The sequence below is a fragment of the Crinia signifera genome, chromosome 1 (genome assembly GCF_055691185.1).
Source record: "Crinia signifera chromosome 1, ASM5569118v1, whole genome shotgun sequence".
Classification (NCBI taxonomy): Eukaryota; Metazoa; Chordata; class Amphibia; order Anura; family Myobatrachidae; genus Crinia; species Crinia signifera.
Genome location: NC_139217.1, coordinates 199,591,436 through 199,607,905, shown reverse-complemented (window position 1 = coordinate 199,607,905; position 16,470 = coordinate 199,591,436). Strand labels below are relative to the sequence as shown.

The 16,470-nt window shown below is 43.1% G+C and overlaps 1 protein-coding gene across 4 annotated transcripts in view; it reads left to right on the top strand.

Annotated features, from left to right (window-relative positions):
* The window catches only part of USO1 (USO1 vesicle transport factor), a 63,279-nt gene that overhangs the window by 22,282 nt on the left and 24,527 nt on the right, over positions 1–16,470 (top strand). For all 4 annotated transcript variants that reach the window (XM_083179147.1, XM_083179146.1, XM_083179149.1 and 1 more), the window contains 7 exons: positions 584–639; positions 4,218–4,338; positions 6,386–6,564; positions 8,171–8,311; positions 9,681–9,769; positions 10,002–10,156; positions 15,459–15,664. In XM_083179147.1, coding sequence (XP_083035273.1) covers positions 584–639; positions 4,218–4,338; positions 6,386–6,564; positions 8,171–8,311; positions 9,681–9,769; positions 10,002–10,156; positions 15,459–15,664 — 947 coding nt within the window. The remainder of the gene's footprint in view (positions 1–583; positions 640–4,217; positions 4,339–6,385; positions 6,565–8,170; positions 8,312–9,680; positions 9,770–10,001; positions 10,157–15,458; positions 15,665–16,470) is intronic.

Here is a 16,470-nt window from a genome sequence, read left to right as displayed (position 1 = left end):
GTTGAGTATCCCGTATCCAAAATGCTCGGGACCAGGAGAATTTTGGATAACAGATTATTCCGTATTTCGGAGTATTTTAATATTTCAATGATGTATTTTGAAGTTTCTTGCATTTATGCTGTATAAACACATAAAATAAACACAAATATATTTTATTACCACATAAAATACACACATATATATTTTATATGTTCAAAAAACAAGGTTTCAAAACATGAAACAAAATTTGTGTACTATCTCAGATATCGAATTTGAATGCCAAGCAGTAATTTTCTTGTACATATATAGTGATAGTTACATATCATGTCCTCAGTAGTGCTGTTACAAATGTCCCCCGTGAGTTTTTAGCAAAAAAAAATTTTTTTTTCACTTTCTGGAAAGTATGGTTTTCGGAATAATTCGGATAATGGATATTCGGATACGGGATACTCAACCTGTATAACATAAATTATTTGCTGATTTATATTTCACAGAAACACGTTTCTTGTTTTGTCACAATACATTTTTTTTGGCTTGGATTTTAAATGAGTTAATATAGATATTGTTTACTGTTGACATAATATGCATTTTTAATTGTTTATAGGTGTTTCCAGACTTATGGATTTGCTAGATGATTCTAGAGAGGTGATCCGTAATGATGTAAGTAAAAGTTTAAATAATTTTTTTTTTTTTTTTATACCATTTGGGGAAAAAACCTTGGACTCTGTGTCTTCCCTGATCCCCTGCTGACGGGTGAAACCAACAACTTAGGGTTTTAGTATCTTTTGCCAACCAAGTCTTTAGAACAAAATGATGATGGCCCTGCTCTAGTGAGGATTCACTCATAGAATGTATGTTGAGTTAGTCAGGAAGTGTTGATGCGGCACTGCTACAATTTCGGTCTCCATAAAACCACAGTCGGAACCAAAATCAAGTTGCTGTGATATTGTGATTAATGTGTAATTGAGTTGCCATTGGCAGTATTTTATACAGTGCTTATTTTGTGAATTGGGACATTCAGAGCAATTTTTTTTGGTACTCTTTACTTAGAAGGGCGCCCATCTCGGCCATCTCGGGCATTGAATGCACTAAAAAATCAGGTGCGATGCGACAGACGAGATACCCGAGATTTCCCATAGGGAACAATGTTAAATGTCTCAATTGACCCGATTTTCCTGTTCAATGCCTCAATTGACCCGATTTTTCCATAGGAAACAATGTTAAATGGGCCACAGAGGCCAAATAGGCACCCTGAAGTGAATAATGGCCCACCCGAATTGTTAACGCCACCCCACGATCAACGTCAACCCGAAGCGTGGCGAGCGCAGCGAGCCCGCGAGGGGCGGCGGTACGCGTCCTACGACCTTTTCATACCCCCACTATCCACGTCGGCGTGGAGTTGAGAATAGAAAGTGTGGCGAGCGCAGCGAGCCACCGAGCCCGAAGCGTGGCGAGCGCACGCGGATACCTTCACAGGTATCCGCGTCCCCTCGCAGGCTTCACAGCTGTCCGCGTACCCTCGCGGGGCTCGCTGCGCTCGCCACGCTTCGGGCTCGGTGGCTCGCTGCGCTCGCCACACTTTCTATTCTCAACTCCACGCCGACGTGGATAGTGGGGGTATGAAAAGGTCGTAGGACGCGTACCGCCGCCCCTCGCGGGCTCGCTGCGCTCGCCACGCATCGGGTTGACGTTGATCGTGGGGTGGCGTTAACAATTCGGGTGGCCATTATACACTTCAGGGTGCCTATTTGGCCTCTGTGGCCCATTTAACATTGTTTCCTATGGAAAAATCGGGTCAATTGAGGCATTGAACAGGAAAATTGGGTCAATTGAGACATTTAACATTGTTCCCTATGGGAAATCTCGGGCATCTCGTCGGTTGATCGCACCCGATTTTTTAGTGCATTCAATGCCCGAGATGCCCGAGATTTTTTACTAACGATGCCCACGATCAAAATCGTGGGCGCCCTTCTAAGTAAAGAGTACCTTTTTTTTTATGGGGGTTGGTTTGGGGTACATATTACATCATAATTTGGGAGATTATTCAATTAGTGACTGCTTTTTTGACAGTCGGAAAATAAGCACTTTTCGATGATTTTTGGTTAAATCTACATTCGACCTATTCAATTCAATGCAGGTTTTTCGGTACTTCTTGACTTTCACGGCGCCACTCTAGATAGGACAGATAGGATACTAGATAGGATACGATTTGTATGCGATTTGACATAAGATATCGCATAAGATATAGGATAGGACAGATAGGATACTACATAGGATACGATTTGTATGCGATTTGACATAAGATATCGCATAAGATATAGGATAAGATTTACTATCCATTTCATTACCCCACTATCCACTAGGGCGTGGAGTTGATTTTATATAGCGTGGCGAGCGCAGCGAGCCACCGAGCCCGAAGCGTGGCGAGCCCCGCGAGGGGACACGGATGTTGTTTCAAAGCAAGTCCCCAATATCGCATGCCATTTGCATGCAATTCCATAAAATACATTCCGTGGCCCCTCGCGGGGCTCGCTGCGCTCGCCATGCTTCGGGCTAGTGGATAGTGGGGTAATGAAATGGATAGTAAATCTTATGCGATATCTTATGTCAAATCGCATACAAATCGTATCCTATCTGTCCTATCTGTCCTATCTAGTGGCGCCGTGAAAGTAAAGTACCGTTTTTTCTACTGTCTGAAAAATCATCACGGTTGTAAAACACGTTAATTGGCGACTCTCTCTCCTGTTTTTGCCGAATCTGCAGTAGTTTCGACAATTTTTGACCAACGCAGATTTGAATTTTTTATCAAAGTCAAAACTGCATAGTCGGAAAAAAATTGCCAAAATAGTTGCCCGGTTGATTATCTCCTTTTATAGCCACTTAAGTTCCTGCAGTGGCTGGGTATGGGATTTTAACATAAGTGAACAGGTTAGCCGGGTCGATTGGACAAGTCACTGGAAAGACACCATAGGAAGAGCCACTGTTTGGAGATGATCTCATTTCTAAGCACCGGCTTAGAAACTAACTCGTCAATAAGCCAGATCAGGCCACTAGTCTGAAGGGATCTCCTCTGGGATAGATCCGAGTACAAAATCCCAGGTACGTCTCGCTTTACCGAGCAATAAATTGATAACCGAAATAAAAATGTTTCAGCACTACATCTTCTGACCAGATTAAATTAGACTTTTGCGTACCTAGCTCAGGGGTATATGTATAAAGCTGTGATGATAGTGGAGATTTGTGCCAGTGGCGAGGATGACAATGGCAACCTATCAGCATTGGTGTAACATTTTATAATTTGCATACTATAAAATTATTTAGAGCAGCATTTGTGTCCATTTTCTAGTGTTTAGGAGCAAATGGTCAATTGTCCTTTCTCATCCATTACCATATTTTAATTCTTACCAGCCAGATAATTGTATAGTGTATGTCCAGCTTTAGTGATAATTTTAATGTGTTTTAAATACAGTGCTGAGTGATGCTGTTCTGACACGTCTAGGAATGGGGATGCGGTCAAGATGCTTGCAGTCACAATACTGATACCAGTGCTCTAGAATTAAGCGGGTTTTATGTTTAGAAACTAGGAAGGGACAAATGGCCCCATATGCTAGTACAATTTGGGCCTGTTTGACATGATCCTGACGGATCGGGCTGAGAAATCATCCCACACCTGATTTTTTGATATCCCATTGGGTCTGATACGCGGTCCCTTGCACATCAGACGAGTCATAAGTACCCTGTTGGGATCCTGGCTTGTTCGCTAGGGTTAGGCTGTGGGGGTGTGTGTGCTAGGATTAGGTTAAAGGAATGGAGGGTTAGGCACCTATGGGTGGAGTGGGCATGGGAATTGGGATTCCACCCATTAATGCTGGAGCCTGCATAGTATACTGAGTGCCGGCATAAGTATGCATCCCTTAGGAATGTGAAGTGGTGACCAATTTCTGGGACTTTAAATGCAACATGCCTGCATCACCTGCTAGGCTTCCTAAGATTTGTCACTTTTAGAGGATATCTCATCTTTAACACATGCTCTAAGTATGTGCTTAGTGCGGAGAGTTAATTCAGTGAATATGTCTGGTCACAAAGCCAGAGTGTACCACAGTCTATACAGGGCTATAATCAATTAAGGTGCTTGAAAAGACTACTTGACATAATAATGATTTGTGGAATGCCTGCCTAATTTTCTTTCTGGCAGACTGTCTTTGTACTGTAGTATTGATGATTACTTTCTTCTGCAGGGTCTTTTATTGTTACAGCAATTAACAAAAAGTAATGCTGCCATTCAGAAAATTGTAGCCTTTGAAAATGCTTTTGAGAGACTGTTGGACATCATTTCAGAAGAAGGGAGCAGTGATGGCGGTAAGTGTGTACAGTTTCTATTTAAATGGTAAACAACTATCTAAAATAACAGCTCCTTTAAAAAGTCATGTTAATTGAAACCTTTTCATTTGATTATCATATATGCTAAAATGAAGTCCTTGCTAAGTATTACACTTATATTTAACAGATACATCTTTAGGTGTGTACCCAGTTTACAGCTGGGTACACACCTAATGGTTTACCTGTCCAATCTGTGTGGCAACAAAAATCTGGTCATGTATGGTAGCATACGACAACCATTTGTTCACAAAGACTGGTAAACAGACAATGGTCATTCAGACAACTTGGCTACATTTGTTTGAACACATTTTTCTGAGCAATAGTTTTTGTCCATTTTCCAGCATTTAGGAGCTAGTGTTTAATTGTAATACCAGATTTTTCTTCTCACCAGACAGATTGAATAGATAAATATTAAAATCTTAAGACTTGAGTACACATGAGTTAGTTCTACACAGTGTACATCACTGGGATAACACTGTTAGATGACTTAATAATATTTAGGCCCATCAATTGATCGACCAATAGATCTGCCAGTGTATACCCAGCATACGGGTATTAATACTTCTGCTTAATATTGCCTGATGAGGACTACACACGGATAGAGGATTTTACCAGTTATCCCGATCAACTGTAAGGTGCTTCAGATCAGGTCTCAGTCTGGTTTATTGGGTTATTTTATTTTGTTATATTGCATAATTAACAGCCATTTGGTTGTAAAATAACATAATTGGACAACAAACTAAGCATATAGTTCTGAGATTGTCATCCAATATTACAGTGAAGAAATATTTTAATATTCTAATGTAGTGTACACTACACTTTATGGAAAAGTCTTTATTATTAATGAAAACGGCATGATCTGTATTGGATGCATGCATTTATAAAACAAAATAGGGTACTCTTTACCTAGCACGGCGGCCATCGCATGCACTACAGTAACGGGTGCGATGCGACCGACGCGATGCCCGCGATTTCCCATAGGGATCAAATTATTAATTTTTCAGTGGACGCGATTTTTCAGTTCAATGCCTCAATGGACGCGATTTTGCCATAGGAAACAATGTTAAATGGGCCACAGAGCCCAAATAGGCACCCTGAACAGTGAAATGGCCCCCAAAATTGTTAACGACACCCGCACGATCAACGCGAACCCGAAGCGTGGCGAGCGGCTGCGGTACGCGTCCTCCGACCTTTTCATACCCCCACTATCCACGTCGGCGTGGAGTTGAGAATAGAATAGTGTGGCGAGGGGACGCGGATACATTCACAGGTAAACGCGTCCCTTCGCGGGCTTCACAGGTATCCGCGTCCCCTCGCTGCGCTCGCCACGCTTCGGGCTCGGTGGCTCGCTGCGCTCACCACACTATTCTATTCTCAACTCCACGCCGACGTGGATAGTGGGGGTATGAAAAGGTCGGAGGACGCGTACCGCCGCCCCTCGCTGGCTCGCTGCGCTCGCCACACTTCGGGTTCGCGTTGATCGTGCGGGTGTCGTTAACAATTTTGGGGGCCATTTCACTGTTCAGGGTGCCTATTTGGGCTCTGTGGCCCATTTAACATTGTTTCCTATGGCAAAATCGCGTCCATTGAGGCATTGAAGTGAAAAATCGCGTCCATTGAAAAATGTAACATTGATCCCTATGGGAAATCGCGGGCATCGCGTCAGTCGCATCGCACCCGACTTTTTTGTGCATGCGATGCCCGCGATTTTTTACCCCCGATGACCGCGATGGACATCGTGGGCGCCGTTCTAGGTAAAGAGTACCCAAAATAGACTTTGTCCCTCACCTAAAGATCAGGATTCTTCCCCTTCATCAATTGTGGAATGACTATTGTTTTGGCCACGCATGAACCCAATGTTCGCAGTATTTGAGCTGTGAGGGTCAGTTCAACTTTAGGGATTTACACTTGGGGAATCCATCTAATTGGATTGCTCCTCTGCGGCTAATCAATACATCTCTATTATTGTTGTGACAAAGGTAATAAAAAAATATTTTTGTTAACGGTACATCTTTTGTCATTGCAGGCATCGTAGTAGAAGATTGTTTGTTATTACTCCAGAACTTACTGAAGTACAATAACTCCAATCAAAACTTCTTTAAAGAAGGCTCCTACATTCAGCGAATGAAGCCGTGGTTTGAGGTGGGAGATGACAACTCTGGATGGTCTGCACAGAAAGTGACTAACCTTCATTTGATGCTACAGGTATAGAACCAGATGTACATGCACACATGTATTTATGCTGTACATATTATACTAAAACCTAGAAATGTTTTCAGTTACACCATTTTTTTTTAATGATTAGTTTATTGTGACATGGTATATAGGAAGCTAAAGTACAGTATTTAGCTATATACAAAGACATCCCTGTGTTATTAAGCAAATTATTATGCGGAGAAGGCACAAAGTTAGCAAACTGAAGAAACATGTCCATGCCCTCTTACTGAAGGAGCCAGGTGAAACTGGTAAGAGTGGTTGCCTTTTTTGACGGAAGGAGAGTGTTCCAGAACCTCTTGTGCTGACTGGAATAGGTTAATGTCCTATAATGGTGCAGGTTCCTCCAATGAAATGAGCCTATACCACTGGTATAACTGGTTTAAGTTATTTCAAATTCCATTGCAGTTGGCTCAAACACCCCCCCAATTGGCATGGAAACAACATCTTGTTTAAGGAATATTGGAAGAACTTGCGCCACAAAAAGACTTTCCCTCTTACCAAGTGAGCAAAGCCGTTTATATGATAGGAAGGTGCATTTTTTAAAAAAATATGTACTTTTCTAAACATGTAAGAGTAAAGATGTGTGAACATCAGACAATGTGCAAATGATGCAGATGTTGTCAACAATTTCTCTTTAATTCCTGGAAAAACTATACAGTGCATACACACGATGAAATCTTCCAAACGACCTAACAAAATATCTTCAGTGGCTGCATACAGAAGTTTTCTGTTTTTGGCGATATCAGGTTGACCTGCATGCATGACCAACCTGACGAATGACTCGCTAGAGTGCACGATAATCCGTATACACTGGACAATGTAGACTATTTTAAATTCCTGATCCATCTAAATCTCTCAGATCATTAAAAAAAAAATTATCTGATGTGTGCCCTGCTTAACTATTTCTTTTTAATATAACCTTTGCTGACCCTTTACTACAAACAGGGTCAGCTGTACTGTTTCGAGGAGGATATCCAGAGTAATCAGGGTGCCTGACTCAGCTGCTCGCAGTAACTGGGACAGTCCCCACCAGCTGGGCAGAAACCGGTGGGCTGCCTTGTTGTCCTCACTCAGAGCAGGTCCACGGCTATTTGCGTAGCAGACTTGCGTGCCAATCAGAGCTCGCAGTCCGGCAGCCAATCAGGAGCGAACACTGCTACTCCTGATTGGCTGCTGGCCCGCAAGCTCCAAATGTCTGGCGAGTCCGGTGTGCCCTAAGGGGCTCTAGCTGGCGAGTCCGGTGTGCCCGAAGGGGCTCTACTGTGGGATTCAATGGGAATTGGTTTTATGTGCCCTAAATTTTTACTGCAGGCTTCCGCCGCACTCTGTCCCTGTTTTTTTGCGTATCAGTTGTTACTCCACCCACATAGTAGCTCCACCCACAATATCCACAGTGAGGGGCGGTAAAATCTGTTTGCTTATCATAAAAATTATGCTTGGGCCAGCCCTAACTACAAAGCAATTTTATGTTGGCAATTATGAATTCATGCGTTCGTCTTCCTTTCTGAAATTTAAAAGGAAGACAGGGAAATATTCTACTTTTCTGATGAATGTGCAAGTTTAAATATTTGAATGGCTATTGTTATATTTGCAGTTGGTCAGAGTCCTGGTGTCTCCAGTGAACCCTCCCGGTGCCACTAGCAGTTGCCAGAAGTTCATGTTCCAGTGTGGTTTGCTACAGCAGCTCTGCATCATCTTAATGGCAACAGGGGTCCCAGCAGACATTCTAACAGAAGTAAGTGTATAGAAACTTGCAAGATTGTTAAACATTTACTTTTTTTTTTCTTACCTGAAATGTCCTAGTCTACTACTTTTTGGAGCACTTTATGCTATGCAAAGAGAAATTTGTATGTCACAAGGAATTACAGCATTGTTTAAAAAGATTAAAAAAAGTCCATGCTACTCCTTTTTCTCCAGTTCCCTGTATAGGAGGGATGCATACAGATTTGTCCTCATACTACTTTGCTGCAGTTACACCAAACAGCCTCTCTTGGCACACCAGGTTGCATAAGAATCTTTTAGCATCGAGGACGAGAAGACGAGATTGTTGATATGTCCTTTGTATATATGTGTGCGACTGAGACTGCATACGTAGCAGCCACTGGTTTTCTCTATTGGCGAAATTCAGGTGTTTGCACTGGCGGCCACTGGATGATGCCCGATGGAGCAATTCAAGCGATAGGGCTGACATTCTGTTCCGTCATTTTGATGAGCTGGTAATAAGTACACAAATACAGTAACTTATATCACATAAGCATAGTCTCCTTCTGCGTCTTAATCACATTGTGCATTTTCAGCAAAGACAATGGACTTTAGCGTAATGTAGTTGCATGGGACTGGTCAAGCATTTCACACTGCGTGGTGTAATGAGTCTAGATGTATGAGGACAAATCTGTATGGTCAGGGTTCTTTGGCTGGTTTTCTGTTACTATGTTGGCACCATTGGAAGGTAAAGCCTCTGTTCTCTCTTCACTCCTTTTTTTGTTGTGATTATCTGCTTCCATGGAGAGCAAATTGCAATGTGCTCCCACCGCAAGCTGTGCACGGTGAATTGCAGTACTGTAGTTTGTCAGTCTGGCTTAGTTTAGTGGTAAGGCCCCAATACACTGAGCCGATTTGGTCCAATTCCGACCAATTGGGCCATCAAATTGGGTCAGTTTAATGTCCCCTCAGGTCCGATGTGCGGTCCCATGCACATCGGACCTGTATTGGTGGTTATACCTGCTGGCCGTACAACCACTCGATGTGGGACCTCATTCCCGGCTGCGACACAAAATTAAAACAAGGACAGAAGAATAAAACAAAAAGTCAAGAACATGCATGTGTCAAATATATGTAATGATACAGAACTGAATTATTAAATTATATAACTAGTGATAACCGTACAATTTATTAGTTTCTAAACATTATTTCATACTATAAGATTACTTTTTATTTTATGTATTTTCTTTGTTTAATGTTTATTTAATGCTTGATTGTATGGTAGTTTTAGGTCTGCCAAACTAGTACATTGAATTAATACTCTGAACTCTTCTAAAAGCCGAATGGAAGCATTTTTATATACAGACTGATGAGTGTTATGATCTTCCTTTTTCTTTTTCTAGACCATAAACACAGTGTCTGAGGTCATTAGAGGCAGCCAGATTAACCAGGACTACTTTGCATCGGTAAATGCGCCATCAAATCCACCAAGGTAATCTGGGAAACATTTTGGTTGGTAATTCTGCGTAGTGGATGGGGGCTGACAAGTCACCAGCCATTTGATGACTTTATCAAGCCTTATAAATGTGCCAGTAAATTAGTGTAGCCTAAATACCACAAACTCTGACATTTCTCAGATAATGGTTTTATTGTGCCCTGCTCATTGTGCTTTTGACACTTTTTAAAATAACTGTACATTTTTGTTTTGGTTTGCTTTTCTGAAGACCTGCAATTGTCGTGCTCCTGATGTCCATGGTGAATGAAAGGCAGCCATTTGTTTTGAGATGTGCAGTTTTGTACTGCTTCCAGTGCTTTCTTTACAAGAATCAAAAGGGTCAAGGAGAAATTGTAGCAACTCTTCTTCCCTCAACAATTGATGGTAATTATTATATTTTTGTTTATTCTATAATCTTCTGTTGTGTCTATGAAGTGTTATGATGCAGCGGCTGTGACTTGTCTCCATGTTAAGTCCTTTTGTGCTTCATACACAGCCTTGCCCACAGCTATTCACATCATAATAAAAACACTATTGCTCCCCCTTAATCTATATGGGGGGGGGGGGCACAAGATGGCGTATGACTGAGCAAACAAAGTGCACTATTCAATTGCTCCGTTTGCCTACACTCAGTCACCTGCGCTGACATTACTGGTGTTTTCTGTTCTTTTTGATCTATTGGCAACTAGTATTGAATGATCCACAAAATCTGCTGTACCCTTGCCGCATTGCATAGTGACTAAGAACCATTTCTAGTAAAATAGATGCCCAAAGCTAGCACTTTACAAAGGGCTGGGGGTTCACTTGTGCTAAGCATCGTGCTGTGTGGAATATTGAAGCTAAATGTGTGTGAGCACATCTGTAAGTTCATTCACATCATGTGTGTGAGTTCATTCACATCGATTACTGACTGCCTAATGCATTCACACAGCTGATCTTTACCCCCCCCCCCCCCCCGCACACACTTCCATGTATGACTGTTGCACCAAACTGGTCCCTCCTCTCAGGCCCAGTGTAAATTCCATGAATACATATTTTACATCTTCTAAAAAGGATCAATGAAGTTGAGTTCAATAGTAACAAATTATTTTTAAGCTTTTATCTAGAAAAGTTGTTCCCAAAGTCGGACCTTGAAAACGTGCACTGTTTGAGGCCCTTGATCCAGTTTAGGAACTACTGATCTAGAATATAGCTATAATCTGATTGGTAAATATGAGTAACACCACTTCCTTTTTTGGGGGGAAAATTTCCCTCTCTGTCACCTAAATTAACATCTCCCAGATGCCACCATGTTGATATGCCCTTGCATTATTACTTTATTACATTTTCTAGCATGTAAATGAAAATTGGGTCAATCGCATACCACTAATTAAGGGATGCGATGGGACCCGATTTTCGGGTTTTAAGACCGTGTCGCATCGCATGCGATTACAATGGCATGCGATGCGATTTTTAATTGTACAGGCACCCTGATGGGTGATTACTATGTTAAATGCACCCCCATTGTTAACGCCACCCCCACTATCAAGGCCAACCCGAAGCATGGCGAGCGGCGGCGGTACGCATCCTCAGACATTTTCATAACCCCACTATCCACGTCGGCGTAGAGTTGATTTTATATAGTGTGGCGAGCGCACGCGGAATACATGTGAAGTAATCCCCGTCCCCTCGCGGGGCTTGCCGCGATTCGGGCTCGGTGGCTCGCTGTGCTCGCCACACTATATGAAATCAACTCCACGCCGACGTGGATAGTGGTGGTATGAAAAGGTCGGAGGACGCGTATCGCTGCGCTCGCCGCGCTTAGGGTTGGCATAGTGGGGGTGGCGTTAACGATGGGGATGCATTTAACATAGTAATCATCCATCAGGGTGCCTGTACAATTAAAAAGTCTGGTCGCATCGCATGCGATGCGATTGAAACGATGGCATAAGATGAATATCATGGGCGCCGTGCTAGGAAACAAGTACCGAAAATTGTTTCTAGATTAACTTGCACAGTATCAATGCCTAATATAAAGCCTAAAAGCCTTAAGTCACACAATCAGTAGCAACACATTGCAAATACTTTTTTAATTTAACATTTTGTTAATTATATGAATGCACAAACAAATTGCAGGATTCAGGAAAAAAGTCATTATTTTTGCCATACTAGACCACCCGAATTGAAAGCTAGAGATTGTACTCTGTAATAACATTCAGCATGTTCTCTAAATGTCTGGATCTCTGCATATTTTTGCAACATAATTGGGTGACAAGATTGTCGTTCAAATGTACAAGCGAGGAATTCCTTCCCTCATTATTACCTGATAGAATAAAATCTGATTCAGATTATGAAGGATTTGTCAGAGTACGTTATGCAATTTAATGAACTAATACAGATGTGTACATCGTTCGACTTATTGCTGGTCAGAACAGTCACAGGCAGCTAGAGTACAACAGCACACTAAACTGTTTACCCTTGTCTTGTATTTGTTATTAACATAACTTTGTAGGGAATGGAGTGTCTTCCTTTTAGAAATCCAGCTCCCGCTGCCAAGTGCATTTGTTGTACCTGACAGTGAAACACTTGCAGAGTACATTGTGCGTGTGTAATGCCCTCAGGAGAATGAGACAAGCAATACATTATGGCACGTGTCCATGCTTCTATCTATTTGTATTAATCTGTACTGGAGGTTAGTGCTGCACCTCAAGTGGGTTTGTGGTATACAACCTTTATAATAACTGTTAGATAATGCATAGGAATCCATCTGTTGTTAATGACATATTAGAATCTGTTAAAATACGAACACTCAAACTTAAGCAATAATTAGAATAGGGCCATTCAACTTAAAGCTTCAGGCAATGATACTCCATTTAACCAGAACTCAAAGGAACGCATACCCCTCACCGCTTTCTGTTTGAGGATGTTCCATTTCAACATGAAGGGGCTAGAAGGGCAACATTTTTCTCAGAAGCCAGCAAGATAGCCAGTTAAGGGCAAAAAGGGAAAAGGAATGGAAAGAGAACCAGCGCACAGAACTATATTTGTATTGTATATACGTTTTAGTATGTATTATCCACAGTCGGTAAAATGTTCTGAGATCTTCCTCATTACTTGGTAGTTGGTGTGGAGGTGCACCCATGGGAGTAAATTGTTCATTTCGATCAAGTAGGGAAAGCACTCTTAAAGACTACAATACAATTTCTATTATAAGAAAGGATGAAAGTTAGGATATGTGAAACTATACACACTTAGGGACCCAGAAATTAGGCAGGTTAATCAGTTAGGTTTTAGTAAAGGGGTTAATCTTCTCCATAAGTTGAGTTAATACTTGACTTTTAATAATTAATTTAAAAAAAAAGGGGGGGGGGGGTTGACACACATAAACACATTTTTGACACACAGACAGATAAATATATACAGGTATTGTGTTCCTAATACCCCTTTAGCACCAGCCTGAATTCCTGGGTTGGCCCCGCGACTAGCGCTGGTGTGGAAGGTTCCCGGGCCAAATTCCCAAGAAAATTTCCCAGGAATTCAACCCTGCTAGATAGCAGGGTTGCTCCCGGGACCAGCCCGGGAAACAGGCCGTGTGAAAGGTACTTACATGGCATTCCAGCTTGCTTCCATCTGGACAACAGGTTCATCGGTCCGGGTGGCGAGGATCCGGCAGAGGCGGCTGTGCGCTTGTAGTGCTATTTGCCGGGCAGGAAGCACTGCTGGATTTGAAAAGACTGGCCGAACGCTCTCAGCCAATCAGCGTCCGACCAGTCTTTTCAAAATGCTTTAAAATGCTCCCGCCCCGCTGCCTGGCAAATAGTGCTATAAGCGCTCAGCTGCCGGATCCCTGTAGTCTGGACCCTGCTGCCCGGGCCTCACCACCTGCTGCCCCCACACACCAGAAAATGCAGGGACTAGCCCGGTGTGAAAGGGGCCAACCCAAGAATGGGTACTTGTTTCCTAGCACGGCGCCCGTCGTAGGTGATCGCATACCTTAACTTAAGGTATGCGATGGACGCGACTGACGCGATTTTAGGGCTATTTTTAGCCTTTTCCCCGACCATTAAAAAATTGCGTCCATTGCAGGCCTTAAGTTAAGGCATGCGATTCGACCGATGTGATGGACATGATTTTACATAGGGGACAATGTTAAATGGGCCAATGGACCCGATTTTTCATTGTATACCCACCCTTATGGGTATTTTACATGACAAATCCCCACCCCCCCATTGTTAACGCCACCCCACGATGAACGGCAACTTGAAGCGAGGCGAGCACAGCGGTACGCGTCCTCCGACCTTTTCATACCCCCACTATCCACGTTGGCGTGGAGTTGATTTTATATAGTGTGGCGAGCGCAGCGAGCCACCGAGCCCGGAGCGCTCGCCACGCTTCGGGTTGGCGTTAGCAATGGGGGGGGGGGGGGCATTTGACCCATCATGGTCGGGAAACAATAAAAATTGGGGTCTGGGGGCCATTTAACGTTGATTCCAATGTAAAAATCACGTGGATCGCATCGCATGCGATTTGGTTGCATGGGATGCGATCAACGCGATTTTTGGGGGTCCCGATGGATACAATTTTTATCGCTGGCGCCGTGCTAGGAAACCAGTACCCAAGAATGTCCCTGCATCATCCAGGGACAATATTCCCAGGATTGTCCCTGCATTTTCTGGTGTGAAAGGGGTATAATTCAGAAAGTATTTGACACTATACCCTGGTGAAAAAGCGCTGTATTGCACAGGCTATGTATTCACATTTAGTATCATTATATCTGCAACGTAGGGGTGTATTCAATGCTGTGGGGCGAGCGGCAACAGCGAGCAGGGCTTCCTGCTCACTGTCACCACTCACCCTGTCAGTATTCAACGCACCCCCCCTCATACGCCAATTTCCCCTCGCTCCGTTTTTTTGAGCGAGGGGTAATTGGCTTATGCGGCTCCAGAAGCAGCGAGACTCGCGGCTAAATACAGCGAGTACACTGCATTAGCCGCGGGTCTCGCTATTTGGCGGAATCCTCGCCGTCCTGTGACGGCGAGGATTTCCCCAGAACGTTGAATAGGGCGAGCGGCTGGTGAGGGGGTTAAACAGCAAGGATTGCTGGGTTTTCTGCAATCCTCGCTGTTTAACCCCCTCGCCGGCCGCATTGAATACCTGCCATTGTATTATACATTGAGAAATAAATACTGAGCAGTCCAGACTGTAAAAATGTATCAATGCTACCTTTATGTGAATACAATTTTATGTATCACATTGAAAGGAGAAAATTGACAATTACTATAGGTAGCTTAAAGTCCCATACACACTGGGCGACTTTGAGCTGAAAGTTGCTCAAAACAGCAGGTTTGAGCGGCTTTCAGCTCAAAGCCGCCCAGTGTGTATGCCCCAGCGATGAGCGCTGCTGGTGCCCGCTCCCGCATCATCGCAGGGAAAGTCGGTCATCTGCTGGTAATACCAGCAGATGAGCGGCTTTGAGGACGGCTTTGCATAGCTCTGCACTATGCAGAGACGCCCCCCCCCCCCCCCCCCCCCCCCCCCTTTGCAGGGCTGTATAACCCACATTTACTAACTGATTAATTTTAATAATTGTTTTTAAATGGTAGCAAATTAAGTATAAACAATACATATTTTTGTGTGGTTAGTGTTCAACAATGGTATTGGTTATATGCAAACAGTGAGTTATTACATATTATTTTTCTTTCTACAGCCACATCATTGTCTGCCGGGCAGTTGCTTTGTGGTGGACTTTTTTCCCCAGATTCCCTTTCCAACTGGTGTGCTGCAGTGGCACTGGCTCACGCTCTGCTAGAGAATTCTACCCAGAAAGAACAACTACTCCGAGTGCAGCTTGCAACTAGTATTGGGAACCCTCCTGTATCCCTGCTCCAGCAGTGTACCAACATCTTGTCACAGGTATGTGCATGATGTCCTGTAATTCATGCATCAGATTATATAAGGTTTCCCCTTCGTCCAGCAGGGGACACTGCAGTCTGGTAGACTATTGGGGATAGAGCTGGTGTACTGAGGAGTCGGCACTTCTAAAGTTTTACAGTGGCTGGCTCCACCCCCCTCTATCCCCACCCAGACCTCAGTGCCTGAGGAGTCGGTCTCCTGGGCAAATGTTTCTGCTCCTTGGTAGATACATGAACTGTGCAACTTTTACTTTACTACTTGTGCTGTCTGCCATAGTATACATATGAAAGACTCTTTACTGTAAGTTAATATGTATATAATGTTTAAGTGTGTGTGTATAGAATATAAAACAAAGGTGCCTTCTAATGTAATATATTGATATAGATTCCCCTTGGAGAAGTCACACTGACTTTAAATGTGCCAGAACAAAACACATTAGCATTTTATTGGTCTAGTTGGTCTAGTTCTCTGATTAACATTGGATTCAGAGTCCTCTTTCTCTTGTATTAAGCTGTCAAATAGCACTTGTTCATATGTATTCGTGATCGCGCTGTGTGAAAAAAGTGTGTTGGTCCTGGGGTCCTACTCCACGGTTCCTGGGTCCTTTTACATATTAATACTAGAGAAGAAAGTGTACCGATTCATCCTATTGTCCATGGCAGCACCCCTATTTTCATAACTGTACTGATATGTGAATTACATTTGGGAACCGTCATTAGAAACTTTGGGAAGTAACAGACATTATATGTGGGAGAGAAGTGGTTAGTGGAAGAGTGAGAGGGTGTCAAAAGAAAGGGGGAGGAGCA